This window comes from Lepisosteus oculatus, chromosome 23 (genome assembly GCF_040954835.1).
Source record: "Lepisosteus oculatus isolate fLepOcu1 chromosome 23, fLepOcu1.hap2, whole genome shotgun sequence".
NCBI lineage: Eukaryota > Metazoa > Chordata > Actinopteri > Semionotiformes > Lepisosteidae > Lepisosteus > Lepisosteus oculatus.
Genome location: NC_090718.1, coordinates 6,005,243 through 6,032,585, shown reverse-complemented (window position 1 = coordinate 6,032,585; position 27,343 = coordinate 6,005,243). Strand labels below are relative to the sequence as shown.

The 27,343-nt window shown below is 44.2% G+C and overlaps 4 protein-coding genes and 1 long non-coding RNA gene across 12 annotated transcripts; 4 read left to right on the top strand and 1 right to left on the bottom strand.

The window, feature by feature from the left end:
* Positions 1 to 826: 826 nt before the first annotated feature.
* On the top strand, positions 827 to 4,557 carry c1qc (complement component 1, q subcomponent, C chain). Its single transcript, XM_069183109.1, has 3 exons — positions 827 to 981; positions 1,847 to 2,014; positions 3,066 to 4,557. The coding sequence occupies exons 2-3, from the start codon at positions 1,855 to 1,857 to the stop codon at positions 3,620 to 3,622; spliced, it is 717 nt and encodes a 238-aa protein (XP_069039210.1). The 5' UTR covers positions 827 to 981; positions 1,847 to 1,854; the 3' UTR covers positions 3,623 to 4,557.
* A 403-nt stretch (positions 4,558 to 4,960) lies between these two features.
* On the top strand, positions 4,961 to 7,698 carry c1qb (complement component 1, q subcomponent, B chain). The gene is made up of 3 exons (XM_069183110.1): positions 4,961 to 5,178; positions 5,713 to 5,890; positions 6,444 to 7,698. Exons 2-3 carry the CDS (start codon positions 5,725 to 5,727, stop codon positions 6,980 to 6,982), a joined length of 705 nt encoding a protein of 234 aa, XP_069039211.1. The 5' UTR covers positions 4,961 to 5,178; positions 5,713 to 5,724; the 3' UTR covers positions 6,983 to 7,698.
* ttc36 (tetratricopeptide repeat domain 36) lies at positions 7,691 to 10,499 on the bottom strand. The gene is made up of 3 exons (XM_006642311.3): positions 10,332 to 10,499; positions 9,462 to 9,650; positions 7,691 to 8,389 (listed from the first exon to the last, which is right to left on the bottom strand). The coding sequence occupies exons 1-3, from the start codon at positions 10,432 to 10,434 to the stop codon at positions 8,115 to 8,117; spliced, it is 567 nt and encodes a 188-aa protein (XP_006642374.2). The 5' UTR covers positions 10,435 to 10,499; the 3' UTR covers positions 7,691 to 8,114.
* Positions 10,500 to 11,192: 693 nt separating this feature from the next.
* On the top strand, positions 11,193 to 23,669 carry LOC107075662 (uncharacterized). Of its 8 annotated transcripts, XM_015337632.2 has the most exons (13): positions 11,193 to 11,321; positions 11,791 to 11,974; positions 15,738 to 15,791; positions 16,069 to 16,194; positions 16,614 to 16,673; positions 17,018 to 17,150; positions 17,852 to 17,989; positions 18,499 to 18,554; positions 19,185 to 19,425; positions 20,418 to 20,552; positions 21,368 to 21,488; positions 22,255 to 22,367; positions 23,175 to 23,669. In XM_015337632.2, exons 3-13 carry the CDS (start codon positions 15,745 to 15,747, stop codon positions 23,274 to 23,276), a joined length of 1,272 nt encoding a protein of 423 aa, XP_015193118.2. In that variant the 5' UTR covers positions 11,193 to 11,321; positions 11,791 to 11,974; positions 15,738 to 15,744; the 3' UTR covers positions 23,277 to 23,669. The 8 variants fall into 8 exon arrangements, with proteins under 8 accessions (XP_015193118.2, XP_069039043.1, XP_069039042.1 ...); XM_069182942.1 differs by lacking the exons at positions 11,193 to 11,321; positions 11,791 to 11,974 and adding an exon at positions 14,102 to 14,304 and having other exon boundaries at positions 17,852 to 17,965; positions 19,218 to 19,425; XM_069182941.1 differs by lacking the exons at positions 11,193 to 11,321; positions 11,791 to 11,974 and adding an exon at positions 14,102 to 14,304 and having other exon boundaries at positions 17,852 to 17,965; positions 19,212 to 19,425.
* A 1,194-nt stretch (positions 23,670 to 24,863) lies between these two features.
* On the top strand, positions 24,864 to 27,091 carry LOC107075694 (uncharacterized). Its single transcript, XR_001477204.2, has 3 exons — positions 24,864 to 25,860; positions 26,120 to 26,172; positions 26,838 to 27,091. It is a non-coding gene; the product is annotated as an uncharacterized lncRNA (long non-coding RNA).
* The last annotated feature ends 252 nt before the right edge of the window (positions 27,092 to 27,343 follow it).

Here is a 27,343-nt window from a genome sequence, read left to right as displayed (position 1 = left end):
GGAGCAAGAATCAGAAGACACCAGGCTCAGGACCAGGGCTGGAGACCCCTACTCTTGAAATGAATTGCTTTGCCATTCCCTAAAGCTCATTCCCAACTAAGGATCTTTGCAAAACAATTTCTTTGCCTGAGTTCATGCAGATTCCCTAAGAAGTAATCTCCATCTCAAAGCACTTACAAGGTCAGGGTAATTTGTAAGTATCGCAACAATTCTAACACAGGAACATAGCACAAAAGGAAAAAAATACCACTGTTTGAATGTGAACTTTGAAAAATTGTAACGTCTCTCAGATGAACAGCTCCATTTTTTTTCTTTTTCTGCTTTTTCTGCTATTATACTAGAGCAATGTAGTGTAGTAGGTACAGTAAGTCCCTGGACGGATGGCGGGTGTGTGCTCAGTACTGTTGTATAGTACAGTAGCGTGAGTGAGGTGCTTGACCCTGATTGCTCCATTCAGTCCTCCCAGCAGTGTGACTGGGGGCCAGTGTCTACAGAGGACTGGTATCCCATTCAGTTTGCTGCTTGCTGTGGAAATCCGAATGAACACTGTTGTGGCTCGAGTAGAGAACTGCCTATCGCTACTGAATGAACCAGCGTTTGTTTAGAGGTCCAGGTAAAACACAGGTCGCATTTTCCTCTGGAAAGCACCCCCTGATTTTAGGTCCCATGCGATTCCAGCTTCCAAGCACATGGAAAAAAAAAAGCAATCTTTGCAAAGGGAGAGAAAAATAGAAATTCTGCTGCACGTGAAGAAATATTTTGAAATGTTGATGTGAAACCTACGGAGGCTGCAAAACAATCAGACAGCACTTTGTGTGGTTTGGCAGGGCTCCATTCCAGCTCCTTTCCTTTCTTGACTTCCTCTTTCAGCAGCCAGCCAGCAGATGAGACTCACGAACTGACACTGTGCCACTTCACCACGGAATTGTCTCAGCGCTGAATACCATCACATCTGGACACAGACACCAGCGCAATCCGAATGTAAGTCGAGCATTAAAACTCTTGGATTGCTCAGGTCATATCAGTACTTTTCATAGATCTCGAGGTTTGGGATTAGCTGGAGGGCTAGAAGGTTTATTACAGGCGTACAGTACGTCTTGCTTAGAAGCTAAATTTGATGTCTGCTTTCATTCATAAAAATAAGAATTTTCAGTGCGTACTCATTGAAACTTGTTTTGCAAAAAATCTGGCTCCACTAAGTTATATAGCAGAACATTTTACTTTACAGAGGTTGATTTGGATTGGTATGCATCAGGTTGTAATTACTTTTAAAAAAATATATATTTTTCAGTTTATTAATTGTTTGAAGCTGAAGAAACTGAAAAAAAAACACAAAGTCACAGTGAAAATGAAGAAGACTCATGGATTGGAATCTCGTTAGTTTTTAACTGAAATGTGGGTGTTTTAAATGTATTTCTATTGCTATTGCTTGACTGATTCCTTTTTCAGTGATGTTTAACAAGGGTCAGTAATAAGCATCAAGAGTTTATAACAAGCAGCACATCAGACGTTATTACAGTGTATAGAAACACGTTTCTTTTAAAGAAGAGTACCGGAGTGAGCCACGAGTAATACAGTTATACCACAGTAATACAAGTTTGCATAGCTGATGAAATCATGAAATACAACAACTAGAGAGTACTTGAAAATGCAATTAACACAGAGATGCAATGAAATGGATAGCAGAGGAGAAAACAGACATCGAGACGCAGATAGAGAATACAGGTTGTAAAACCTCCAGTGTGTCTCTTGGTGTTTCAGGACCGGGTGCTCTCCTCACATTTGCCCTCGTCTGTTGCCAGAGGGTTTTAAACGCACACGCTGCTCTGTGCTTGTGCCGATACAGCTCCAGCGATGCCGGCTCTCTGGGTAGGGCTCGTTGCCCTGGCTCTCTCACCTCTGGCGTTATCCGAGACCTGCCCCGGCCAGGCCGGGACCCCTGGACTGCCAGGAATTCCTGGGATGCCAGGCCGGGACGGACGAGATGGTGAAAAGGGAGAGAAAGGAGCTCCAGGTGAGGACCTAGAGTCTCCACCCGGACTTGAAAGATTTAATTTGTGTCGTGTCCCCCTGAGACGTTGAAGATTGTGTTTCAGCCCACGCATATACTTAATTCCAGTATGGTGTTTAGTGCGAATGTTCATGAAAATAGCAGAAGACTGCACACATTCATTCTCTCACTCTCCCGTTTCCTGTGATGTAAAAACTCCTCATAGGTACAGTATTTTCCCCTTTTCTTCTCCACGTTTGAGAAATAAGAGATAAAGGGATTGACGTACGAGCAGGTACTTCCACGAGGGCGGTTTTCACAAGCTCCAGGACGTGTTGTTTCCCCATTGTGCAGCGTGTGCCTGAGGTGATCACCGGAGCGAAAATTCATCTGTATATAAAATACCTCTCTATTCATAATCTGATCGATTTCAGGGGTAAAAAAGAGATCATCTTCCTGTGCTTCTGTGTTTTATTAATAATCTGCATGTGTCCAGATACGGTTAAGTTTCAGAAAGTTGGTTTCTTCTGCTTTGCTTTACTCTGGGCGAATGATAACTCCAGTTTTCCCGCAGAACGAGACTAAACACCTGCGGGTTCTCTTTTGGGAGACTCCACCTCTCTGTCCCTGGTCTCCTAGGACCCTGGTCTGTCTTGTCATTATTCATATGGAGTTCTGCTGCTCAGACGCAGGGTGACAAATGGCCAAATGATAAAGGTGAAGGCCTTGATTACAGCTATTGATCTGGTCAAAGCCTTATTGCATGGTATGCCTGAATTATCTGTCTGATTATCAGGACAATAGAGGATGACACAGATGTTTAGTTGTGTTTGTGGAAAATGTAAAAATAAATATTGTTTCACAAGCAAAAAGAAAAGAATATCTCTGAGCACAGCTGGAATATTCTAAAGCTGCCAGCTCTTCGCTGCTCTTGGTGACGTGCTGTGTGCAAGCGATCATTGAAAACGGCAGGTTTCTGTGTTGTTCCAACGAATTCGAACAGCGTGACAGGACACGGAGAAGGTGCGTGGGGTGTTCGGTAAGGAGGGGTGCTCACTGCTCTTCTGTGTCCCAGGTGAGCCGCTCCAGCCCGGGCTGGTGGGTGAGAAGGGACAGAAAGGAGAGCCGGGGCTCCAGGGGGTATCTGGGAAGATTGGCCGCACGGGGCCAAAGGGTCCACGGGGTGCTGTCGGCCCTCCTGGCGAGCCGGGAGAGAAAGGAAAGTCCGGCTACTACGATCTGGCCCTGCAGTCAGCTTTCAGCGTCACACGCCGCACGACCCATCCCCCCAGAGAAGGGGAACCCGTCCTCTTCACCACGGTCATCACCAACATCAACGGGCACTTCGACATCCAGACGGGCAAGTTCCGCTGCAAGATCCCTGGCACCTACTACTTTGTATACCACGCCTCCTCCAAAGACCACCTCTGTGTCAACCTGATGGCGGCGGGCAAGAAGATGGCCAGCTTCTGTGACCACAAGATCAACACGTACCAGGTGAACTCGGGCGGGCTGGCCGTGAGGCTCCGGAAAGACGAGGAGGTGTGGCTGGAGACCACCTTGTACAACCAAATGCTTGGGACAGCGGGGAAAGAGAGCGTCTTCTCTGGGTTCCTGCTGTACCCCGAATGAAAGCAGCACCCGTCCATGATGCACAGCGCCCCTGCATGTATTCAGGGACCTGATTTCTGATCCATGTTCCTTTTCCTGTTTCCTTAATTGTTTCTTTCTTAATCACATTCTTCTTACGAATACAGCATGTGCATGCTCTGACAATTCAGGGTGGTGATGTTTTATGTTCTTTAACAAGCAAAGCCAACAGCCAGCATAAGTAAAATAAGCAAAACCTTTGCATGGTTTCCTTTGTGCTAGTACAGCACTGAAGCAGGTCTTACTCGCAACCCCCATCAGCCAGGCTCTTTAGATGAAGAACCGCACAAGGACTTGTGTAAGGCCACACAAAAACACATCTAGGTTAATTTCATCTTATAGTCTGGGACTAAGTGTGCTGTGCTCAAAGTTCAGATTGCTTTTATTGAAAAGGGAAAAAATATCCCAGAATCAAAATGAAAGCTGAGAACTAGGAGGGACTCTTGAGCTATGATTTTACAAGGTTTACACCTTACAATGTCATTGTTTTGTTTCCTTATTAACAGAATGTTGAGATTGGTCGTGTATTGCCATGTGTACCTAGAATCTACTCCCTTTTGTTGTCAAACTGGTCTGTGATTGAGCTGTGCAGCCTCCTGACTCAAAGCAGCTGCCACTATCCCTCTTGCACTTAGGAATGGGCACTGGATCTTTATTGAAAGAAAATGTTGAAATCTTTGTGTTGTAAAGGGTTCTGCAAATGTGAGTTGCTATAAGGCTTATTTGAGCAATGAGCAATGGATTTATGCATCACTAGGTCTTTTTCAAGTGCTGTATTTTTGGTATTCAGTAGTGTGCTGTGCTTTGACGCACCCACTGCAAAATGTATTATTTCTATCTTAAAAAGTGGATGCAATTACAGAATTATTTCTTAGTCTTGGATTCATCAGAGCAATAAAAGCAATCTTTTTACACTGTCTTGGATTCCTGTTTCTTTTTGTATGGTCTAAGAACTTGAAATGTATAAAATGAGGGGAAACATCTGCTTCTTGTTTTTTCTAAATTGCTACCTGTAAGTGGATAAGTATGTATAGCGACCAGCCCCCAGATCAGAAATAAAATACCAATGCAGTACTTAAGCATTTGTTATGTGATTGTCTGGAGAAGATGTGACTGGTCACCACTAGCAAACTAGATAAAACTGTCCAAAACGAGTGATGTCATTTTTATTTATACACACACACTCTCTCTCACACACACACAGTGCCAACTATTTCAGAGTTTAGGTCTGTGAAGAAATATCTAGATACAATGCAACATCTGGAACCACATTTCTTTTAAATAAAGGGATGTGAAAATTGCTTCGAGAGGCAAAAACGTGCAAGAACTCTTTGGTAACCCCTGCACATGGAGACACTTGGCTGTGCCTTCATTATCGCTTTTTTTCCATTCACTTCCTCAAATGAACAAGCTTGTTCTCCACTTCTGTGTTTTTAGATCTTTATTTGTCCTGAGCACGTCTTCAAGAGGACCCTGACAGAAGAAACCCCTGTCGCGCATTGCTGCACGCACACTGAAGAAGAGGACGATAGGCAAAGGTACAGTACATATCATGCCAAATTTAATTAAATCATCTATTAGTGATACAAAAGGCATCCAGCTGAGGGGTTTAATTAATTTTTAATTACCCATTCAATTATTAATTAAAAAGATGATTCTTACATTGATTTTGTAAGGTGGCATAATCTATGTAAGGAAAAAGGTCATGCCTTTCTTGTTTCTTTTTATCTTTTTTGTTACAGTATGTCATTCTCTTTTCTAACAGAAATCTGTGCACTGCCATGGAGTTAAAACAACTTCATTGGCCCCTGAGAGAAAGCAGGTTTCTGTCAGCTAGTAGCCTCGTCAACATTTCCAGTTTGTAAAAGAACACAAATCTTAATGCTTCGGTTTTTGAGATCTAGATTTTTATTGATCCATTTTCCTTAGAAGATTGTTGCTGAAAAAGCACTTTGAATTCTTATCATTAGGAGTTGGAGTCTTGTTCTCTCAGATTTTGTGTTCTTTTTGAGCTGACTGGAAGGGGGAGTTTTACAGCCCGAGACCCAGATTGATTTCCGCTTCTCTCCCAGGCCTGCGACATCATGGCATGTAAGGCAGTGGTCCTGGTCGTCGTCCTGACCTCCGCCGTGACGTTATCAGCGGCAGACACCTGCAGCAAATACCGCGGTTATCCCGGAATCCCGGGAAAGCCAGGAGCTCACGGAGCCCATGGGAAAGATGGGGTCCCGGGGGAGAAGGGAGAAAAAGGTACCTGAGGCAGAGCAGCAGTTGTAATGAATTGTAAAGTGGGCAATGGCTACTGTTGACACGCTTTAAAAAGATCGCTCTTCCTCAAGAACGGTTGTGCTGCAGCAGAAGTATAAGGAGTAAATGTGAGGGCAGAGGAAAAGAGCACCAGCCAGGGGGAATTCAGCAGTCTGCACCAGAGGTACGAGAAGAAGTTGCCTTCTCCGTCCCTCATTTATGCAATTGCAATGAACGCTCAAGCGATATCCATGCTCTTACATATTCCTGATATCCCTCTTTGATAGTTTGTCAGGACTGGCTCAGCAAATGTTTTCAAAGTAACCTTGATCTGTAGAGAGCTTGCGGCTGCCCCAAGTCAATTCTTCTCATTCTCCTACTCTCCCCTAATTATTTATTATGCCAGATGCTATTCTTTTGTCTCATCATAATAATAGAATTTCCATTAGTAAATATCAATCTCATCTCTATGATTTCTGTTTGAATCTGAGGCCCGTGGCAGGGCTGTCTTCTACAGAACAGGATTCAGCATCTCTGCCATGTCGCACTTGCACAGGTGATGATGGGCGCCTTGTGAAGGGACAGAAGGGGGAGCCAGGACCCATGGGGAGCCCAGGGAGGGCTGGCCTGCAGGGGGACCCCGGGGAACAGGGGCTGCCGGGCCCAGCGGGCCCCAAGGGGGCGATGGGGTCCCCCGTGGCCATCAACACCACGGAGAAGTCGGTTTTCTCCTTCAGCAAGACCTCCAACATGCCGCCCAGGAGCTATCAGCCCATCCGGTTCGAGAGGGCCAACCTTGCTGGGGACCCCCTGCCAGGGGGCAGGTTCACCTGCGAGGCGAAGGGCGCCTACTACTTCACCTACCACGTCACCGCGCGGGGGCCCGTCTGCATCGGCATCCACAAGGGCGCCGACAAGGTGGTGGTCTTCTGCGACTCCGTGTACCAAGGGTACCTGGTGACCTCGGGCTCCGTGGTGCTCCAGCTAGACAAGGGCGACGTCGTCTCCCTGCAGCCCACCGAGAAGAATTCTGTCCTGGGTTCGGATGGAGCCGACAGTATCTTTACAGGCTTTCTGCTTTTCCCCATGAAATAGCGGGGGCCCCCCCCGTGCAAACAAAGGTGTTGGAAACTGCCCTGAAAACCTGTGGTCTGTCACATTAACAACTCTTTCAGCTCTGCTCTTGTTCCTCTTGTGCCATGGGGCTGCAGATTATCTTTCTGATGGATGCATGATAAAGTAGGTTAATTTTGTTTTCAAAAAGGAACCAGGAATGTGTCCATCTTTGGTGAAAAGACAAGGTGAAACACACTGTGCCTACTTTGCTCTCTGTTCAAGCCATCTGTTTTTTAATCCACGCTGTATTCTCAGTCCTAAAACAATATTTCATACTGTGTTTACTAAACTTTTTTGTCTAGATTGGCATTGTTGGAGAAAATGTGTGCATAGAGAATTAGAGTTTCAGCTGCAAAGACATGCTTTTGCAAGTAAATGACAACACTGTGTATTTATTAGCATGTCAAAATGCAAAACAATTACAGGTATGCGAAAATCTGATTGACACCACTTGTATGATGGGAGTGCAAACAAGTTAAAATTAACAAAGGGAACCTTCATTCAACCGAAATGTGAAATATAACTTTTAAATATAGAAGTTAATAACTTTTAACGTTTGGATACACACTTAAAGGTAAATATAAGGTTGTGGTTGTGTGAAATGTGTACAGTTCTGCTCTGTTGAAGTTGTTTAACGGCCCCGCTTCTTTATGAAACATTGAAATACAAATAAAAAGGACACAAATCTCTGCTTATTGTGAGAAGTTTATTCACTGTACCTTGAACCCCCACATAATCCTTTAACGCCTGGAGTTACACACGGTTCACCATCCCGAAGAGGTGTGTCTGTCTGGGACTCAAGTTATACTGAGACAGGAGAGCCGTGACCTTCATCAACTCCCACCACCATGGTAGAAACACAAACCAGAGGGCACAAGAGGAAGCTGTAGTACAGTAGATTTAAAACCAAGAACAGGAGGCACGTCTTTACCCAAAGAGTAATGGGAGCATGGAACAAGCTACCCAGCCATGTTGAAGCTGATGCCCTGGTTTCTTCCCAGAAATGGCTGGAAGAGATCTTTGCATCAATGGGCTAGATGGGTTGAATGTCTTCCAGTCGTTTGTAGCCGTTGCTGTGTTGATGAAGGTCTCGGACATCTTTGTCCTGGCCCTACACGGCCTGCGTTTCGGCTGCGTCGGGGTTGCGCAGTTTGTGAATGACCTGCGCCAGCATGCGGTTGCACAGGGCAGCGTAGGGATTGAGGAGCACGGCCTGCTGCCTGGCGAAGGGGCTGCCCAGGGCGGCCGCCCTCTGGAAGTCCTCTGCGGCCTCCTCGTCGCGCCCCGCCAGCCTGTGCAGCAGCCCCCTCTGGACCAGAGCCTGGCACCCTGCGCGCCCGGCGGCCCCGCTCAGAGAGACGGCGCGGTCCAGATCCTCCCGTGCTCCTGGGGGAGGAAGAGCAGGAAACGGGGAGCAGGGGGAAACACAGGATCAAGGGGTTAATCCAGTCCTCTGTGAACGGCTGCCCAGTGCGGCTCTGCACACACCAGGTCTTTTTAAACCAGCAGAAAAACAAAGAGCTGGGTCAAGTGAAACAGAGAGATACTGGTGAACTGATTAAGGTACAGCTGGGCAGAAGGCCTGTCGGTACATATACCAGCCCTCCAGAACAAGCAAGTGATAGCCTGATACATGTGAATATAGGAGGAGGTTAGACTGCAACAGGATTCTGCTCAGATCATTAGGCTCACTTGAAACTAGGTGCTCGTGGATCTTGAGAGCAAGGATGATTCCTGGATCCCCCAGAGTCATACAACAATATCACTCAACATATTGTTTCACACACTTGTGATTGCGTGCATAAAGAACTACCTTCTAAAATGTAAAAGTCCCGTGCTTATGCTTATGTGAGGCACGTCTCAGATTGCAACTCTGTAGGGCAGAATTTAATTTAAACTGAGAAGGAAAATAATAGGACATGAGCCTGAATTTCCTACAAGTTTAGAGAACAATTTTAGTCTGTCTACTCTTATAAGCATTGCTGTGGCTCCCCCTAGTGATCAGCCATCCCAGCGTGCCTCTGCATATTTTCTTAACTACGCCTAAATCATTTATGGAAGAAAATGAAGGCCTGGAGACAGGACAAAGCAACATTTATACCACATAATTTATGTAGTGTTCTAGTGCTGATTTGCTGTAAGAGACAGAGCTCACCTAATCCTCCAACATGAACGGTAAAAATCAGAGGTCCCTGCTCCTCATTCTTTACCATTTCTGTACAATCTTAAACCTGGAACCTGGTGCATTCAGTTCTGAGTTTTTCATGTGTGAGTTTTTCAGCTGGTGGTCAGTGTTTCACTGCCATCACAATACTGGGGATCCAGCAGCTGTGAAGCAGTTTGTTACTGGGGCTGATGTGTGTCAAAAAGGCCAAATGTATGCGAAGACACCCTCTGCTGGCGGAGGCTGGGGTCTGCTCTCAGACACTAGACCTGAGATTGTGCAAGACGGCAGTACCAGCGGTGTCCCCCTGGATCCGCCGGGCCTGGGCGCGGTTGTTATAAGCCGAGGCTCTCAGGGGCAGCAGCGCGATGGCCTGGTCGAAGAGCTCCAGCGCGGCGCGCAGATCCCCGCGCTCCGCCGCCGACACCCCCTGCCTCTCCAGCCCTCGCACCTGTGCCAGGAGCTCCGCATCGAAGCAGCCGTCTGCAGGAGGAGACAGAGAGAGCCAGCGATGGGGAGAAAGGTCTGAGTGGGACAGAGGAGAGTGACAGGGCCTGGGGGGGGGGGGACTGGAGGTCAGTCTCAGGGTAGAGAAAAAGGGTGCTGCCATTTCATTCAACACGCGCGGCCCTGGAGCAAAACAAGCTGCCCAGAAGAGCTGCTACTCTCCCCTGCTTTGAGAGAAAAGAGGCTACGAACATCTGGCTTGACGTGAGCAAACATCAAAAGTGAAGATGAAGGGTGGATTGAGGGAAAGAACAGGTGGAGATACAGTGTAATATAAGAAAGTCAGCAAATGTAAAGAGGCCATTTAGCTCATCTAACCAATCTGCTATTGAGACGCTCATGAGGCTGTTAAGTTTGTTGTTCTTTTGTGTGTGGTTTTCATATTTTGAAAGCATTTTTTTTTATTATTGAAAGTTTTTAACTGATAACTGAACTGACAGAAACTCAGAGAACCAGAATGACAGAAATAAGGAAAAGCATAGCATGGAAAGGAATTTCAGCAGTACTGTTTGTGACAGCATTGAACATTTTGCACAACAAATTCTATTGAGTAAAAATCTTCAGAAATACACTGTGCATGATCTATCCTTGTAGGGGAATAACTTAATAAAATGGTAATAGTCTTAAAGGAAAATCACAAATAAAGGTGAATTTTACCATCGTCCTTCAGCTCTTCCTCGTCTAAGCAAGGCAGGTCTCCGAAAGGGCTGGCAGGACTGAATATGGCCTCCAGGACAGCCTTGTCATTGGCAGTGGCCATTAATTACAATCGCAGATGGAATCCAGCGGACCGTGGAAGATGTAAGGCACAAAATGTGAGAACTTTGATTTCAGCAGAGGCTAAAAGTTTGCCCACCTCCCTCAATATTCCTCCGACCAATCAGGGAGGGGGTGGAGCTGTGGCACGTGGACTTTGGAATAGCTCCTGGGAGCTCACATCTGTTCCTGCTTAATGCTGCACAGCCAGCCTCAGGGCTGTTACTCAAACTGCTCCAGTGGAGCAGCTGCTAAGAACACCATCCTGCAGAATTACACGAGAGTCTGCGTAATGGTCTTGAAATATCGTCTTAAAACATTGGTGTATTTTTCCATGCAGACAGCAAGAGGACAGGTGACTTACAACAGTCTTTATGTGTGCTTCTGAAAAGGAAAGGTTGTCCTTCTGTTTATTTGTAGTTCGTAGATGCCCCATATGAATTATTGCAGCACACTAATAAAACAATACATTTAACGTCTCTTTAACTTTATATTTAAATAAAAGCATGTTCGTGAACTTACATACTATTTATTTAGTGTTTTATCTTAAATTTAAGTTTGTTATATACTTTTTCAGTTCACTCAACATGAAACATTGCTGTATTTTCTTTGGCAGAAATGTTATCGATAGACTCTGAGCTTTTACAAAGACACTGAGTAAGAATTAATTTCCTATTACAGATTATAGTTATTATAGTTACAAGGCATTTCGATTTTAAAGACTTTTTTTTCCTTATGATCTTTGTTAACAATTGTTATCCTTTGAAAGTAGAAGCGGAGTTCTGATACTTTGGGCAGTATTTCTCCTAGTCAAGTCGGACACCACTCTGAGACTCTGGGGAAAGCAGACCTGTCACAGTGTGTTTCATCAGTTCTAAGAGTCGACTACAGGTACAGCTGACATGCCACTAGAGGTAGCTATATGAATGCTCATCTTTGTAAATAATTAGTGGGGGACTAAAGTTTTAATATAGAATCATTGCTTAATTGGTGAAGGGTTGAGAATTTCACATTTTCACAAGGGTGCAATCAAGTTTTGTTTGGTATATACAGGGTTTGCACAGTACTAGTGGTAGATATTTTTCTGAAGGTGGTTTTCTGTTTGTCTTGCACTCTTCATGTTGGTCAGCCATTGTGCTTGTGGAAGTCTTGGTAAGAGTAGGGCCCCTCACACCTTTTTGGTCGTTAGGCAGAAAATGTTTGGACTGTGACGGTTTCAGCCTGCTGCTCGACAAAGTTTGTGATGAGCCTGGAGATGGGCTCAAGGGAGGATTTAGGGGAGTCCAGTCTGTGGTTTGTGTGCTGTTTTGGGAGTTGGAGGTGGAGAAAATAAGCAGCCGGGTACTGTACGTGCCTCCAGAAATGTCCTGCAGTTCGGGGTCCTGACGAGCCCTGTGATCCTCGAAGGACACGGAAGTTCTCCGAGAGCAGGCCATTTGTCTTGCTGTCTGGCGTTGAGGAGGCCGGACAGCCCCTGATGTGGCTCCCAGCACACTGACCACAGCGTGATCGACTCCTGACGAGCCATGGCTGTTGTCTACCAGGTGACTTTTTGTGTGTGTGTGTTGGGGGGGGGTGCCCTTTATTTTTATCCTGCTCGCCTGGGCATAGCTGATGGTGCCTCACGAGGCAGCAGCAGTGGGGAACTGCCTCGAGCTGGGCGATCCTGTTTGGGACGGTCCTCTCTTTGCTCTCTTCCTTCTTGCCGGTGGGCCAGCATGACGGCAATCAAAAATACACTGAGACCTGAATGATGACAAAAATACACTTAAACCTGAACTTATAATGTTTATAATGTACAATACAAGGCATTGGGATACGGAGATATGCGAAAATCACTTTGACTCCCCTTAACAACTATTTCTACTTCTAAGTAATTGCCAGACACTCCTGGATTGTTCTCTCTCTATATATAGTTTCGCAACACATCTACAAAGATCATCAACACAGAGTGAGTGAACCTCTTTCCCATTACTTTAAACTCTGAGTAGCTTCATGTTTAACCCACAACGTTCAGTTCTCAGACTCTATTATGCCATTGAAAAATCATCTTGAAACAGGCAAAGTAAGAAAAAGCTGCCCAGAAAAATGAATGACCAAAGTATTTCATTAGTTACTACATGAAAACCAAGCGATCTGGATAATAAAAGTACAATCCGTCAATGTTGGTGTTGCTGTAGAAGTAATAAGAGTTGGAAGTAAGTTCTGCTTTTTTTCCTGGCTGGTCTGGTGGCTCTGTGGGCAACACAACTGACTACTCATGCAGTTCTGAGGAACTCTGTAGAGGTGCTTGTAACAGCTGGCTATTCTGTATCGCACTGGCCGTTAGGAGGTGTGATGCCAGTTTGGCAGTGGGACACAACTTCACAGTCTGCATGTACTCTAGCTCTGATCTGCAAAGCAATGAATCAGACGACTGTCACACAAAGAATAAACACCTTGTTTCTTTTCTTCAATCGTCCCCAGTAGCTCTTCTGGCATTTAAAGTCAAACACACATTCAGTCCGCTCACCCAGGGTAGTATGAAAGAGGAGGCAAACCTGGTGATGAAGCACCAGAGACCTGCAGGGTTTATGGGCCTCTGTAAGTCCATATCTATACTAAAGCTGAAAGGCTCATTGAAATCGTTAAGACAATTTCGCAGTGGACAACAGCATCCATGAACAGGATGCTCTGTGGATGTTTGGAACACCTGGTGAGAAAAGTCTGGCTTAACCGGCTTGGTGAACGGGCAGCCTCCTGGCCACAGAATGAGGAGGCTGCAACCCCACTCAGACAGGAGAGGATGCCTGAGACAAATACAAGTTCAGCTTATGTAGCTGGATTATTGATGATGCTGATTGCTGTAGGTGCAGCTGTGTGAGACTGACTTGCGTTTGTTATCCCTCCCAAACTGCAGTTAATAACTTTCATTAATTAAACAGAATGAATACCAGAAGAATGGCTACCTAACCCTGCCACAGTGCTTTCTCGCTGTACTGATTTTTAAACAGGCTTAGAAACATGTCAGTGGAGACAGGAATTGTCAGATGAACAACAAAACTAATTTAAAAACCTACAGTATATTTCAGGGTTCAGAGATTTAAAAGAAAAAAAAACTTGCTGCAGCTGATAAACCAGTCTTAAAAAGGATTACTCTGAAGAAGCTGCTGATCTTTCTTTAATAACATGAAAAAGAATAATAAAAGGTCTGTTACACTCTATCATTGCCACCTGAAACAAACACAACATGGTAAGAATGTAAAGTAATAGCATACCTAGCATTAAACATTATAGTTAACAAGTGGTATGACTTCCAAACTGTTCTGGAGTCTGAATGGGCAAATTTAAATGCAGGGAATCTAAGAGAAAAAGTTTTTTTTGTCTACAGCTCGTGAATCTCCTGAGCTAGGTGAAAACTGTCAAGACAAAAAAACAAATGAGCTCCCAGGAGACGGACAGTATAACAACGGTGAAAGGCAGTAAAACGCGGAACAGCTGAACAAAGACCATGGATGATTTCAATAAAAGCAAAGTGGGAAGTAAATAAGAATATTCTGGGGGAAAATGATGATTAGATCAATCGTAAATATCACATTATATGTCGCAAACGTTTCCCTTGAAGTTTGTTCCTAGGGAGTGTCCATCTGTACTGTATATGATCGCTACCAGTGCTTTTAAACTGGCGTCTGTGGGTGTCGGTTGTCAAGGCTGCAGCCGCGACTAATATACTGTAGCAAGCACCGAATTGAAAGCACGGGCGTCCAGCGGCTATGAAGTCGGAATACAAGTTTAAACTCATGTTATCAAGCTAATGTGCCACGCAGTAGTCACATCCCGGACTATACTGTCCATGCCCGAGGTGTTTCTACTCGTTGAGTGATTGGAAGGAAAGGTAAGACTCTTAATAAGAACAGTGCGGGTGATCGGATGAAACAGCTACACGGGTCTCCCCAATTTGCACCGCAGATTAAGAGAAAGTGTATTGCATCTCTCCACAATACGGTGCATTACCCCTGACCAATCGAAATCACGAACTGAGATCGAAGCAATCGCGTTTGCAGATCGGACCATTTGATCTCCTCTTCTGGAAACTCACGCGGTTTAAAAACGGTAATGTGTATTTTTAACAATAAAAGGTATCAATTTGTAACGTAAGCGTTTTCCTCCCAGTTTTGCTTAACCCGGTGCACCTCGCACTGTGCCAGCATTTTCATTTGCTTTGAAGGCTGTTGCATGAAGGACTCGCATGCAACACTGCAACCGAATGAGTAAAAACCTATTTCCGTTTTGCGAGTCTTCAGACTCGTGTGGTTGACTAACATTGCAAGAAATATACTAAATATACCCGTTCCTACATTAAAAACAATCTGGCCGAGTGTTACAGCAGTGTATGTTGTGCTCCTGAAGCACGAAGAAAATGTTACTGTAAACGTAAACATTTATGTTTTGCGAGTCTTCAAACTCGTGTGGTTGACTAACATTGCAAGAGATATACTAAATATATTCGTTCCTAGATAAAAAACAAACTGCCCGAGTGTCGCAGCAGTGTATCCTATGCAGCGCTTGTAAAGCTCAGAGAAACTGAATATTGATCATTTGACAGCTGTTAATCTTGATGTGCCATCACTATTATGGCATAAAAACCAATCAATGGCTCTAGTAAATTAAGGGGATGATATAATTGGGGAGGTGAGATGTTATTGAGAACATATGTACTGGGGTGACTCGGCTCCGTTGATTGGCGCTGGTGCCCACCTTGTCCCTCATGCCGTAAGCCTCGACTTCCAGACTGCATCCGTATGGCGCTATATCCTCTCCTGCCCGGGGCCAAGGCGTCGTGCCCTGCTGTACACACCTCTGGGGGTCCCCGACTTGGTGCCGGGTTCTCCAGCCCCTGCGGAGGCCCTGGGCCCCGAGTGTCGCCACGCTCAGGGGTCAGCCGTGCCAGCTCCGTGCCCCCTGGCCCCCGGCCTGCTGTCGTTCTCTCAGAGCTGTTCAGAAGGGAACAGACTAGCGATCCACTCTGGTTCTCTGTCCATGGACATACACAGCTCTGGGGTTCCTCCTTTGCGGCTCCGAGCGTGTGCAGGGAGGGGTAGAGAGCTCAGGAATGTAGTCTTGGCAGTCTAGCTCCTTGCTAATTTTTCAATTTAGGAACACGTTCATTTTCCTGTGTTTGTAAACAAACTTCTGTTTCCCCAGTAGAAACTGATGAAATCCTCTGTATTTTCTGCTCTGTTCTGCATCTTCTTCCTCATTTTATGTTCCAAATCTGCTCCGGATTAAAGATGTTTCTCAATAGAAATTTGTTCGTCTTTTTTTTAGACCTTTGATGGCGCTGAAGAAGGTAGAAAAAAGCTGGCCGGAGCTGCAAGAAAGGTGAACCTGTTTGACATCACCATTGTCTACCTCAACGGCACACCTCTGGGACCTGTACTTTGCAGGAATCTGTGTCTTTCCTCCTAATATCTGTGCCTCCTTTTGTGTTGCTTGTTTGCTACAGGAGAATGTACTGCAGACCCTCGTTATGGTATTTTTGTCACTTTTGCTTAGCTTTGCCTCCTGTGGGAAAATAATTGAAAAGCCACAGGGTTACAGTATGTGTGTCTGCTTGGGCAGCGCTTGGTGCCTGAAACCTGGTGTGTGTCTCTCTCAGCGTGACGCGGATTCGGCAGAAACTCAGCACAGTGGCCAGCACAGGTGAGAGCAGTTTCGTCTCTGCGTCCCCATCTGCCAACCAGAAAGACAGAAGGAAACACCGCACCTCCACATACCTGCCCAGGTAACCATTAAGTCTGGAAGGCTTGCTCCCAGAAAATAATATAAAGAAATATTCAAATGAATAAATTGGTGCTTTTCAGTTTTGTTGTAATGAAACACTGTATTCAATATGATTGCCCAAATTATAATTTGCCATATTGTACGTGTATGTGCTTTATGCTGTATGATATTTAGACTTCTGTGCTAGAATAGGACTAAAAAGTTAACAGTCTTACTCACTCTCATTAGTAAGGCCAGTTAATGCTCAAACGTGTATAGAAACTCAGTGATAAGTGGTTGTTTCTTCTGAGTTTTTTTTTAGAAGGGTTTGAAAAATGTTTTTTGTTTCAAAGTACAGTAGCTGTTCAAGCAGGTCTGGGGGGTAACTGAGCTACAAAACACCACCTAATATCCCAACCTATTCTGTTCACTGTCCCCCAGCCTGAAAGACCAGAGGAGGAAAGTGAGAAGCCGAGATCCTCATCATCCTGGAGATGGCAGGTAAAGTTGCTGAGACATCCTGACTGGTTTGTGTTTTATTGGCCAAAAACTGTTTCAGAATTTATTTTCAGAAAATAATGACATTTGTATTCTAATACTTTCTAGGGTAGAATATTATTAATCCACAGGGATCATCCATCAAACATTTGACTGTTTCAAAAACCACAGGCAGTTGTGAAAACACTCAAATAGTACCCTTTTTAACATAAACATTTTGATGCCCCTGAGCTGTAACAATTATAGATCTTATCTTTAGACCGATAGCTTTTGTTTGAGTCTTTCTTTTCTGTCAGCCAGAGCTTGACAACGGGCTCGACAGAAAAAAGATGTTTTCTTGTTAACAGGAGCAAACACGAAGCTGCAGCTGCACGTGTCGCTGAGAGACCCAGCCCAGAGCACGCACAGAGTGAAACAGAGAAGCGACTGGGAGGCTTGGCACAATCCACTCTGCGGCAGCGAGCACAGCGGGAAAGGCAGGTAGGCTGTAGCAGAAACCTGGATATGAGCAGGTTAACTTCAGCCCAGAGCCGGATCAAGCCTTTACTACAGGGCTTAAATGTGGCCGAAAAAACATGAATAATATATCTCTGAAAATGCCATTTCTGCCTTGGGTGTGGATGTTTTTGTGGGGAATTTGTTGGTCTGTTCTTCATCCTTTTGCAGCAGATCAAGGACTCCAGACACAGGCAACAGGATCACGAATGTCAAATGGAGAAAGAATTCCTGTAAGGGCACTCTGTTTCTTAAGCCGTACTGGACATCCGGAGGGGGTAGAAAATAACTTCACTTTCGCTTGGAAACCCTGCAGATGGAACAGTTTGTCCTGTTCGACCAAGGCCAGCTTGCTTGTTGGGTGGCCGAGTTGCCAGTCAGTCTCAGAATCCCTCCTGACTGTTTGAAAGGACTGGACAGAGTGAGCAGTTCCAGACACCCAGCTCCTTTGTGAAAAGAGGGTGCTTTCTTGTTAACAGTGTGTGTGTGCACTCTGAATTTCCGCCAAGTGCCATCTGCAGAACTTCAGGGTCACCTGCAGAGATGATTATTTTAGTGTTACTGGGGGAGATAAAAAACAAAAATCCGCCCTGAACATTTGGGGTGACGTTGTGTTGGCTCAGCTCAGCCCTCTCTTGCTCTTGCTCTTGGTCTTTAAAGCACTTTTTGTCTTGATTTCGTTTCAGGATCACGCTGCAGCCTTGCATTTCATGGAGAATAAGGCCTTTGCCCAGCAGTTCGTGAATTCCCTCATCCGAGAGCTGCTGTGTGATGAGCTGATCCCAGACCTGCTGATTGAGGTGTTTTCAAGGGAATCTGTACAGGTGTTGGACACGATCTCTGGTTCATTAGTATTTTCTCCCCTTGCTGCTGTTATGGCTGCAGTCAGGTCCCTAGCTCCACAATACCCTGTGACGTTGTCATTTCTTTGCCTGTCAGCTGTTATCTCAAGCACCACGCTGCTCTGCACCTCCAAACCCAGGTCAGATTGAACACACCTTTTGTCTCACTGTGGACTACTGCATGTCAGCTTTTCAGGCACATTTTCTTCACATCTGCTCCCTTTTTATTTGCTATGAGGGTCTATAATCTCTATTTTACAAACTAACTGAAATGTGTAGAATGTGCATTTTATTTTCTTCCCCATGTTTCCCTTTTTGGTCCATACAGTGTCCTGCTCCCTGTTTTTGACTTGTCATTGCTTCATTCAAGTTGCTCATACAGTATTTCATCTACAGAGGCGTGATTTTGTGTATGAAAGAATAGTGCCATCCTGGAATTAACTCATTGTTTGGCCAGTGCTTGACTTTCTCTCTTCATGCTTTGGCTCCAGGGCTTTTCTGTGAAACACGCTGCTAAAGACACTGCAAAGAGAAGCAGACATATAGGGTAAGTTTCGTATTTCTTTTTTAAAAGCAGTTTATAATTATAGGAAGGTGTACAATAACAAACATTTGTGTGTGATTCCCAGTTTAACGCCTAAAGCTGCACACAAAATATCATTTTTAATGCACAAATTCATATTATTGTAATGGAAATTCTGATTCCTGTCGCTGAAAAGCCATGCAGAAATGTGGTTGTTCTTGTCACCTCTGTACAATGACACTCCTTTAGAAAACAGGCCAGGCTGCCCACCATAACCCTTCACAGAGAAACAAAGAAGGAAACCAGGAACAATCAGACCATCATCCTAGAGCACACTGTAGGAACCATGATTGGCAGCTCTGCTTCTATTACTGAAGCGTCTCTTAAACTTTAGATCTTGCTTCTGGTACTGTAAATTCTGTTTTTGCGAACATACTGACCTCCTGAGGCCATGTGTGCAAAAGAAATAAAGGTGGAAAAGTGTTGTGAAGTCTGTAAAACCCCCTTCAGGCCTTGTCATCACAGTTGATTTACCTTGAAGAGCTTGCTTGTGAAGGAGCAGTTGAAAGTGATTTGCACCTGTGCTAAAAAGGCCTCCATAGTTTACACATAGTGCAAAGCCAGAAAGTCACAGTGAAGTTACTATTATACCAGACGGCAAGGCTCTTCATGTCCTTCGAGGTCCAGGGGCAGTGCGACTGCAGTGGAAAGCCTGATGCCGCTGTCCGGTTGGGTGCTCGATGAGCTTCTGCAGGAAGTGCTGCACGACGTGTCCGCAGAAGTGATCCGGACCTCAGTGAAGGACTTGGTGGACACTCACCTGGCCCAGGCAGCTGTCCACCACTGCGCCTCGGACGTCCTGTCTGAGACGCTGGCTCTCCTCCTCCTGGAAGTGGTAAGCCCCCGCTGACCGACCTCATGTGGCGGGGGGACCCGGCGAAGTCGAACGATTTCCCATTGGCGCTTCTCTGTGAGTCAGCCGAGGACAGCTGTCCAGCATAAATCGTCATCTCTGATTTCACTAACTCACTTTCAGCCAAAGGAAACAGTTGACATTACTGTTAACGCACATACAGTGCCAGAATATTGACAGAAGAAACGCAGAGCTTTTTTTAGCATGTGTGTTTGAGACAATTAAATTAACATGAATAATATGTATAACATGCAGCTTATTTTTGGGTAATTCTATATATAGATATGTTTATGTTAGAACACATACATTGCGTTCAGCCCTATGATTTCTGTTGATTCTAAGTTAATTGCAGAGTGGAAAAGTCAGTATTTGGTTGTACATGCCTTTGCGGCAATAACTGCATTAAGTCTGTGAGCTGCTGAGGTTAATAAACTCCACAACCATTTGAGGTGCTCTGCTAAGCTTTTGCTGCAGCCACTTTGTGTAAATTGTGTTTTGGGATCCTTTAGGATGAAAAATACTAGACAAATGCAAGGTATTCACAATTATTATATATCCCGAAAACATAAGTTCAAACGGTTAGAAGCGTAAATGCTTCAACTTCCTTTGCTCATTCATTCTTGAATAAAAAAAAACACTTTCAGAAAACAGCAGATAATCCGCTGTGTCCCTTCAAGAGAAGCGAAGGCATAGGACCTTCTTGAGCTTCAGTGGCCCCATCTCTCTCAATGAAGAAACAGATTGTGACACGGTCATGCAACACTGTTATTCCATCTCTATTCTGGAAAGAGGAGGCTTCAGATGACAAATGACATCTGTCATTTGGACTGGTGTGTGCTTTGCGATGGGCTGGTGTTGTCTGGACAGGCTCCGGCTTTGCCACGAATAAGTCGCTCTCTGACGATGGGCGGATATTGTGGAGGTCTAGCAGGAAACGGGCTGGTAATGTGGCATCTGTGCTCGGTCTGCTTGAGGCGAGGGCGGCCCAGGAGGAGGCCCAGCTGGAGGCCCAGCTGCTCCCGGAGGTGGTGGCCCAGGAGGCCAGGGAGGTCGCCCTGTCGGTGCTGGCTGAACGCGACTCCGAGACCGCTGCCTGCCAGCTCGCCCAGGTACAGCGCACGGACGCTTATATCCGGCTTTCTGTTCTGTGTAGCTTTCTAAAGCGTGAAAGACCTTGTAATACCAGTTCGAAATGGATATGCCACGAGTGTAGTGGTTGCAAGTAAGTGTTTAAATACACACACACTCTGTAGGATTAATTAATGATTACATTCTGACACTTGCTAAAAAAAGCCATCAATATGGTAGAGGTTAATTCCAACCAGTTTCTGTCACTGATAATACAGGTGATGAAGAACTTAAAGATTGATTTTGCTACCTCTAAAATGTCCTCTGAGTATGAATATTAATATTTTGTGCTTTTTAGCACATCCTTTTTATCCCCTTTACTAAAAAGAGCAAGCTATGTGTCCTGTACTGGGTTTTGTAGATATGGTAGTGATGTACTGTAAGATATGTCCAATTGGCATCAGGGTAGCTTCACTCTGAACCTCAGATTTGTTAAATACCGTTGATTATCTGTGACATATGCAGAACTACGTGGAAAATAAATCAAAATATATCCGTTTTAGACATGAAAGTGCTGAGTTTTAAAAACCTTGACATTTGTAATTATTTTGAAGCCTGAAAACATTAGCTCAAATGCTCAGGTTGAGTGGAAGATGCTTGACTGTGGAATGGAAAAGAAACCTGAGGATGCAGGTTAATGCAGCTAGGCACTCTGCTTTTCATGGTCAGTTTTCGTGAAATCTAGTAAAAATAAGCATGTTCCTGTTCCCGTCTTTCCAGTCTGCTTGTAGATGTAAATGAGGAGGTCCCCTGTACATGCTGCAGTGTGTGCTTTCTTGCGGCTTTTACTCCGCAGGTCAGTCATTATGCAACCAAAAGGCTGCTGGACGTGTTCCTGATGGGTCACTTGGTGGAGCTGGCGGCCAGCCAGGGACAGTGCTTTCTGGAAAAGGAACTGTCAGGGAGGCTCTTGGACAGTAGGTGTCATCTATATAGCTGGATATGTCCCCTCCACATGTATTCAACAAAAAGGACATGGAGTTTTTATGATTTATTAAAGGCAACATTTATTTAAGGGCCCAGGACAGGGAATGTCGTTACCTTAGGTGATCTCTCACCACACACAGCCACTGTTCTAAAACTTTCAACTGCCTAAAGCATTAGAGACGCATGTACTGTAGTAATATCTGGGGTGAAGGCAGTCTGCAAACAGACTGGAACAGTTAACTAATGTATTTACAGTTACAATTACATTTACTTTAACCTCCACATGTGTGACTATTATTTAAGTGTGTGGAAGAGTTCTCTTTATAGGAAAGCAAAGGCCGTTTCCATTTTGACTTAAATAATAATAATAATAATTGCTTACACTTATATAGCGCTTTTCTGGACACTCCACTCAAAGCGCTTTACAGGTAATGGGGATCCCCTCCACCACCACCAATGTAAATGCTCTTACTGCAGTACTGTATACTGACTGACACCTCACGCGATCCAGATGGCTGCAGCAGTAGTGCTTCTCATAACAGTTTAGTGCATTGATAGACGTTATATTCAGAAGTGGACTTTTATACTTATTATTAGACTATTTAGAAGGACGATAGCCTTATCCAAACATTTAGAAACACCCTCAAACTGACACTTTTGCAGCACATGACTTTCAAGATGCTTGTCTTCAGGTAAAGAAGTAAAACACACAGGTACAGTACTACTTTCCAGTCTGTTCTCCTGTTTCTTTTGCAGGCTGGATGATAGAGATGTTCATCCACCAGTTCTTCAGAGTCCAGAGGCTCCGAGAGCAGACCCTGCAGAGCGCGCCTGTCCGGAGTCTCCACCGGCAGATCGTTACTGATGTGGTGAGGGTCTGGCCTGAAAGACAAATCTGAGGCCATTCCAATCTGAGGGTCGGGCTTGTGTCTCAGGCTGTGATTCTGTCTGTTACATGGTTTAGAAAGTGGGTCCTAGATTTCAGGGCTTATGTGTAGCAGTGATGTTCAAGTTTCTGATGTATTTGTCCAGGGCACTGGAGTATTTCACCTTGAGTGATCTATGGCAAATTGTCTGTGACTGTTGGGGATTCTTCCAATGGCGACATGAAAAGATGCACAAACATGGAAAGGTTTAAATGTTTTATAAAGGAAGTCTTTATTATGAAATGAAATGTTTATCTGTTTTTCCTTCTTTGGTACAATAATTGTAATGAGATATAATAGGAATGGGAAATGTGTAGTTTTCCCACATTAGATTCAGCTTCGTTTGTAAATACTCCTGTACTGCTTAACCTGATATTTTGTTCAAGCTAGCTTGATATAAAGAAATTGTAAAAACAAAATGTCTAACACCTCTGTCTAGCAGTTGTGTTCATGCTCTAAGCAGCAGTGTAGCTGGGGAAGAGTAGAGTAGAGAAGCTTATTGCCATATGTACATGTACACAGGAATTCAGCAGGTGGAAGCTGTTCTTAAGCCTTGTGGTCCATGTTTGTAGTGCCAGAGCACAGGGGAGAGAACAGTCTCCTTAACACAGCTCAGCAAGGTAGGATTGCAGAGTTTTCTGGAGTAAGCTGTTGCTCTCCCTGATCCAACACACACACACACACGAAAGTGCAGTCAAGGTCAGAGCCGTCACCCAGCCTTGCGACAGTTTTGCGTTTGTGTTCCACCAGATCCTGGATGTGATCCTGTCTGAGTTGACCGAGTCTATGGATGAGGACATGGGAGACCTGCTGGAATACGAGCAGCTAATGGAGGAAGGGACTCCTCTCTGAATGCTGGTCAGGAAACAGAACTTGGGGGTTAGAATGCAGGAGGAATTAGTACCTTTTTATTTGCACCCATATTTATTATGAAAGGGAACACATAGCATGAACATAGCAATTTCATCACCTATCAATTATCCTAGGGCAGGAAATGATAGAGATAATTCTTTAGTAAAAAAATAGAAAAAGGATTTATCTGAGCTGTAGGTCTGAGGTTTTGACTTCTAAGTTGCCTGTTTATGTTGTTCAATGTTGTTATTGAAAACTGGTAGGAAAGGATAGGAACCTCTTTTATTAAAGCATTTCACCTGTAAGGATTCTCACTGCATATTTGCAGTAACTTTATGGGACGGTATGTTGTACAGTGTGTAACAGAAACAAATAAAATTTTAAGTAAACGTTTTTGGCCTTTGTGCTCTTTTTTTAGGATCATGATCATTTAGGCATCAAAACATTCTCAAAGTCATAATGCGGTTCAGAGAAAGTAAAAGTACCTTATTACATATCTGGTTTTTATAAGTTGCAGCTTGTACAAACTGCTGTGGAAATGTGAAACATATTTTAATATTAGATACAAATTGAATATCTTATTTAATATCTCAAATGACTCTGACAATGCATATTAACACAAATAGACTGAAAACATTTAATATTACTTGCCTTATAACCAAAGACCATACACTCTGTGAAAACCTGACATGGATCATACTCCAAATGCAATACAAGCCACTGCCTGTGTGGGACTCAAAACAAAGACCAGGTGTACAGCAGCCCAGAGCAAGTGGGAAACAGGATCCAGTCCAGTGTGTTCTCTCTGTGTTTAGTCTTGGTGCTCCTGGAGCTGTGTGGATTGGAGCTGGCAGAGCAACCACAGCCCCAGCTTGAGCAAACAGCCAGCCCTCAGCCTTACCCCCTGGTGTGCAGTAGCAGACAGGACTTATTGTTCCTCAGGCTCTTTTAAATCCCCACTGTTGAGCACAGAAGAATGGAGGAGCCATAGTAACCAGCATAAACCACAACTCTGGACCTGCCTGTTCTGTCAGTGCACACCACAGGAAAAAATACTGCACTCCTCAATTTATGGCTCCTAAATCTGCTTTTACTGGTTGTTTTAAATTCCCACCATAAGCCACGGTTCTGATGAACATGAAAACCCAGGATTAGCTAGTGTTTGGGACTGCTGCCAGCTTCAGCCATGACCCCGTGTGTCTGAACATGAAACAGTAACTCTGCTTGCACAGGTTACACACAGAGTACTCGAGTCCACCTTGTAGTAACAAGCCAGATCACACCTGATATATTCGGAGAAAAGCTGCCTGCATTGCAGGGAACACGTTCTGCAAAGCAAGTTACATTTTTCTATACAGAAGCACACCTTTTGTAAGCAACTGCTCTTTTTCAAAAGCTTAACAAAAATCTTTTTTTCTAGTGTCTCAGTGTGTGAACGCGGTCCTTTTGTTGTGTGCTTGTGCGCCTGTCTTTGAGTGGGCTTTGAAGCTTCGAGTTATAATGTGAAAACAAGATCACTGAGGACTAGGTGTGTTTTGATTGTATTTTTTTTTCACTCCACAGCTTCCTTTGGAAATTATGATCAGCCTCCTGGCAGCAGCAGTTCCGCCTTTGTCAACAGAGCCCTCAGTTCTCCAGAACATAAGGCTGGCTGATGCTTCTGCTTATTATTTTGTTTCTTAAAAGAATCTCACCAGCGTGCAGCAAGGTCGCTCGGTATGTGGGTGATTCACAGTACTTAGGTATGCTTTAGTCTCACATCAGAAGGAAACATTTTCTCATGCTTTTTGTTGCATGAATTGGGAATTCAGGCAAAACCACTGCCACATCTTTTAGTGAACAGTAGGGGGACACTGTGAAGACTGGAAGTTTTCACTGGACCAGTTGATTGTGCTAGGACGAACAATTGTGTAAAGAAGAATTGTTTTGCTTAATCTCAGTTTCCCTCTTGGTTTTCAATGAAGTTGTGCATACAACACATCTAATAATAATCAATCATAATAAATTAGTGTATTTATGCAGTGCTTTTTCTGGACACTCCACTCAAAGTGCAAGTAGGGACTCAGTGTGCAGCCCCACCTTGATGATGCTCCAGTCCGCTCCCCACACACCAGCTCTCAGTGGGGAGGAGAGCTGTTGATGGATCCAGTTCACAGATGGGGAGTATTAGGAGCTCATGGCTGGTAATGGCCAGGGGTAAATTTGCCCAGGAAACCAAATAGCTACATTGATTGAATGCCTTGTCTTCTTCACAGCCTTTTGTTTTCCAAGTTAAACACATTAGCTGCATAGATTAATAATACGTACAGAGGCAGTAAATTGAGCAGTGTGTGATAAACGTTTACAGATGAGACGTCACATATCTTGGTGCAACACTGGGGCAAACCGGATAGTAGAATAGGGAGTGTCCTGCTGAGAAGTGAGCACCTACGTGTTTTTAAACATTTCGCTCAAGTATATTTCAAAAGCAGAAAAAAAGCTACCTGTAGCGTCAGTCTGTGCCCACGCCCACATGAATGACATCCCTCGCAGGCCACGCCCCGTCTACCTGATCGCCAGGTGCTGCTGGAGAGAAGAGAGCTGAGTGAGTTTGTTGCGCGACTTTTATTGAGTATTTTTTTTTATTTTTCTTTTACTTACATGTAGACAAATAATTATATAATTTTTAATTATGTAGTCCAAATCTCGCAGAAGAATGCTGTAAAGCATGTATTTTCTTTGGGAAATAGCGGTTTTTCTAATGTTATTCGTTTGATTGCGGTTTGGTATTGACGATATAGGTTCTTATATTAGTGGTAAAAACCTTTGAGTTCTAAATTCCTAAACTCTTTTTGTGTTTTCAGTTTGGTGGCTTTTGGCAGGACAAGCGTGGCTTTTAACTACTCGGAGTATAAACGTAAGTATAAACCTTTGTTTCTTAGTCCATACGTATGTCTTGAAAACTATCCTGAAAACAGGGCGTTGAGAAGCAACTTTACAAACGAAAACTCAAATTAGAAGATACCTAGACAGTTTTGTGTTAACTATTCCTCGGTACAAGTGTTGCTGACCAGAAGCAAAAAAGTGAACCTGCTGCCTATAGAACACACGTTTTGCTAAAACTAGGATGATTGTTTTTAGACTTGCGGCGGTGTGCGTGAAACCGTTTTCGCTTCCAAAATTGTATCACAAATGTGTTACAAGGAAGATTTAAAACTTGAATTTACCGCCATTAACTTGATAGAGTTTACAATGTATTGTTCATGTGTTAATTTGTTGCAAAAAATACTATTGAAGCTAAACGTCGTGGAAATATAATTCATTGATAGATATGTAGCCTGCTTTAGGTATTTGCACACCTTCAATTCAAAAGTTTAAATCCTTCTAAACCGGAGCATTTTGGGGCACCCAAAGCTACTGTAAACTGGCAACTTCGCTTTTTTAACTGATAACGTTTTTCATCTGATAACGTATTAGTCGCGCAAGGTCGATCTTTCTAGCTAGGATAATTTCGAGATCCTATCTGTAACAGAAAGCTCTTTCACCTGAGCACAGCTAATACTGATTTCTTTTGTTGTACAGGAAATGCAGAGAAGTTCAAATCTTCGTTCTGGTCACTGCCTCGACAGATCCCTTGGAGAAACAGTAATGTGTTGTATGTATCTGTGCTTTTCTGTATAGTTGCGTGCAAATCGTTTTGTATTCTGCTTGCTTGTAAACTTCAATGTAGCGTTTAAATACCCAGCTGTGTTTTGACACTGTCATTTAAATGCATGCTAATTTTCATTTCAAAACCTGTGCATCTGTCATATTGGAATGCTTTATGTTGTATGCAATTTTCGCTCAATAAATTGTTTATTGGAGTTTGATGTGTTTTGTTGTTTCTGTTCTCATGCAGAGTTCTTTACCCCCTTGGCCCTGAAAAACCCCGGTGTTGGTGAGTTTTTTGGCGGAGAGATTTTGCTAACAGTTTGTGGCCGCAAGGGGGCCCCCTATCGCTTTTTGACTTGAAAAGGTCAAAGGCTACCCCCTTTTTAAGCGTGTCCAGATTTTCCCGCCAAAAAACTTAGTATCTGGGGTTTTTCTCG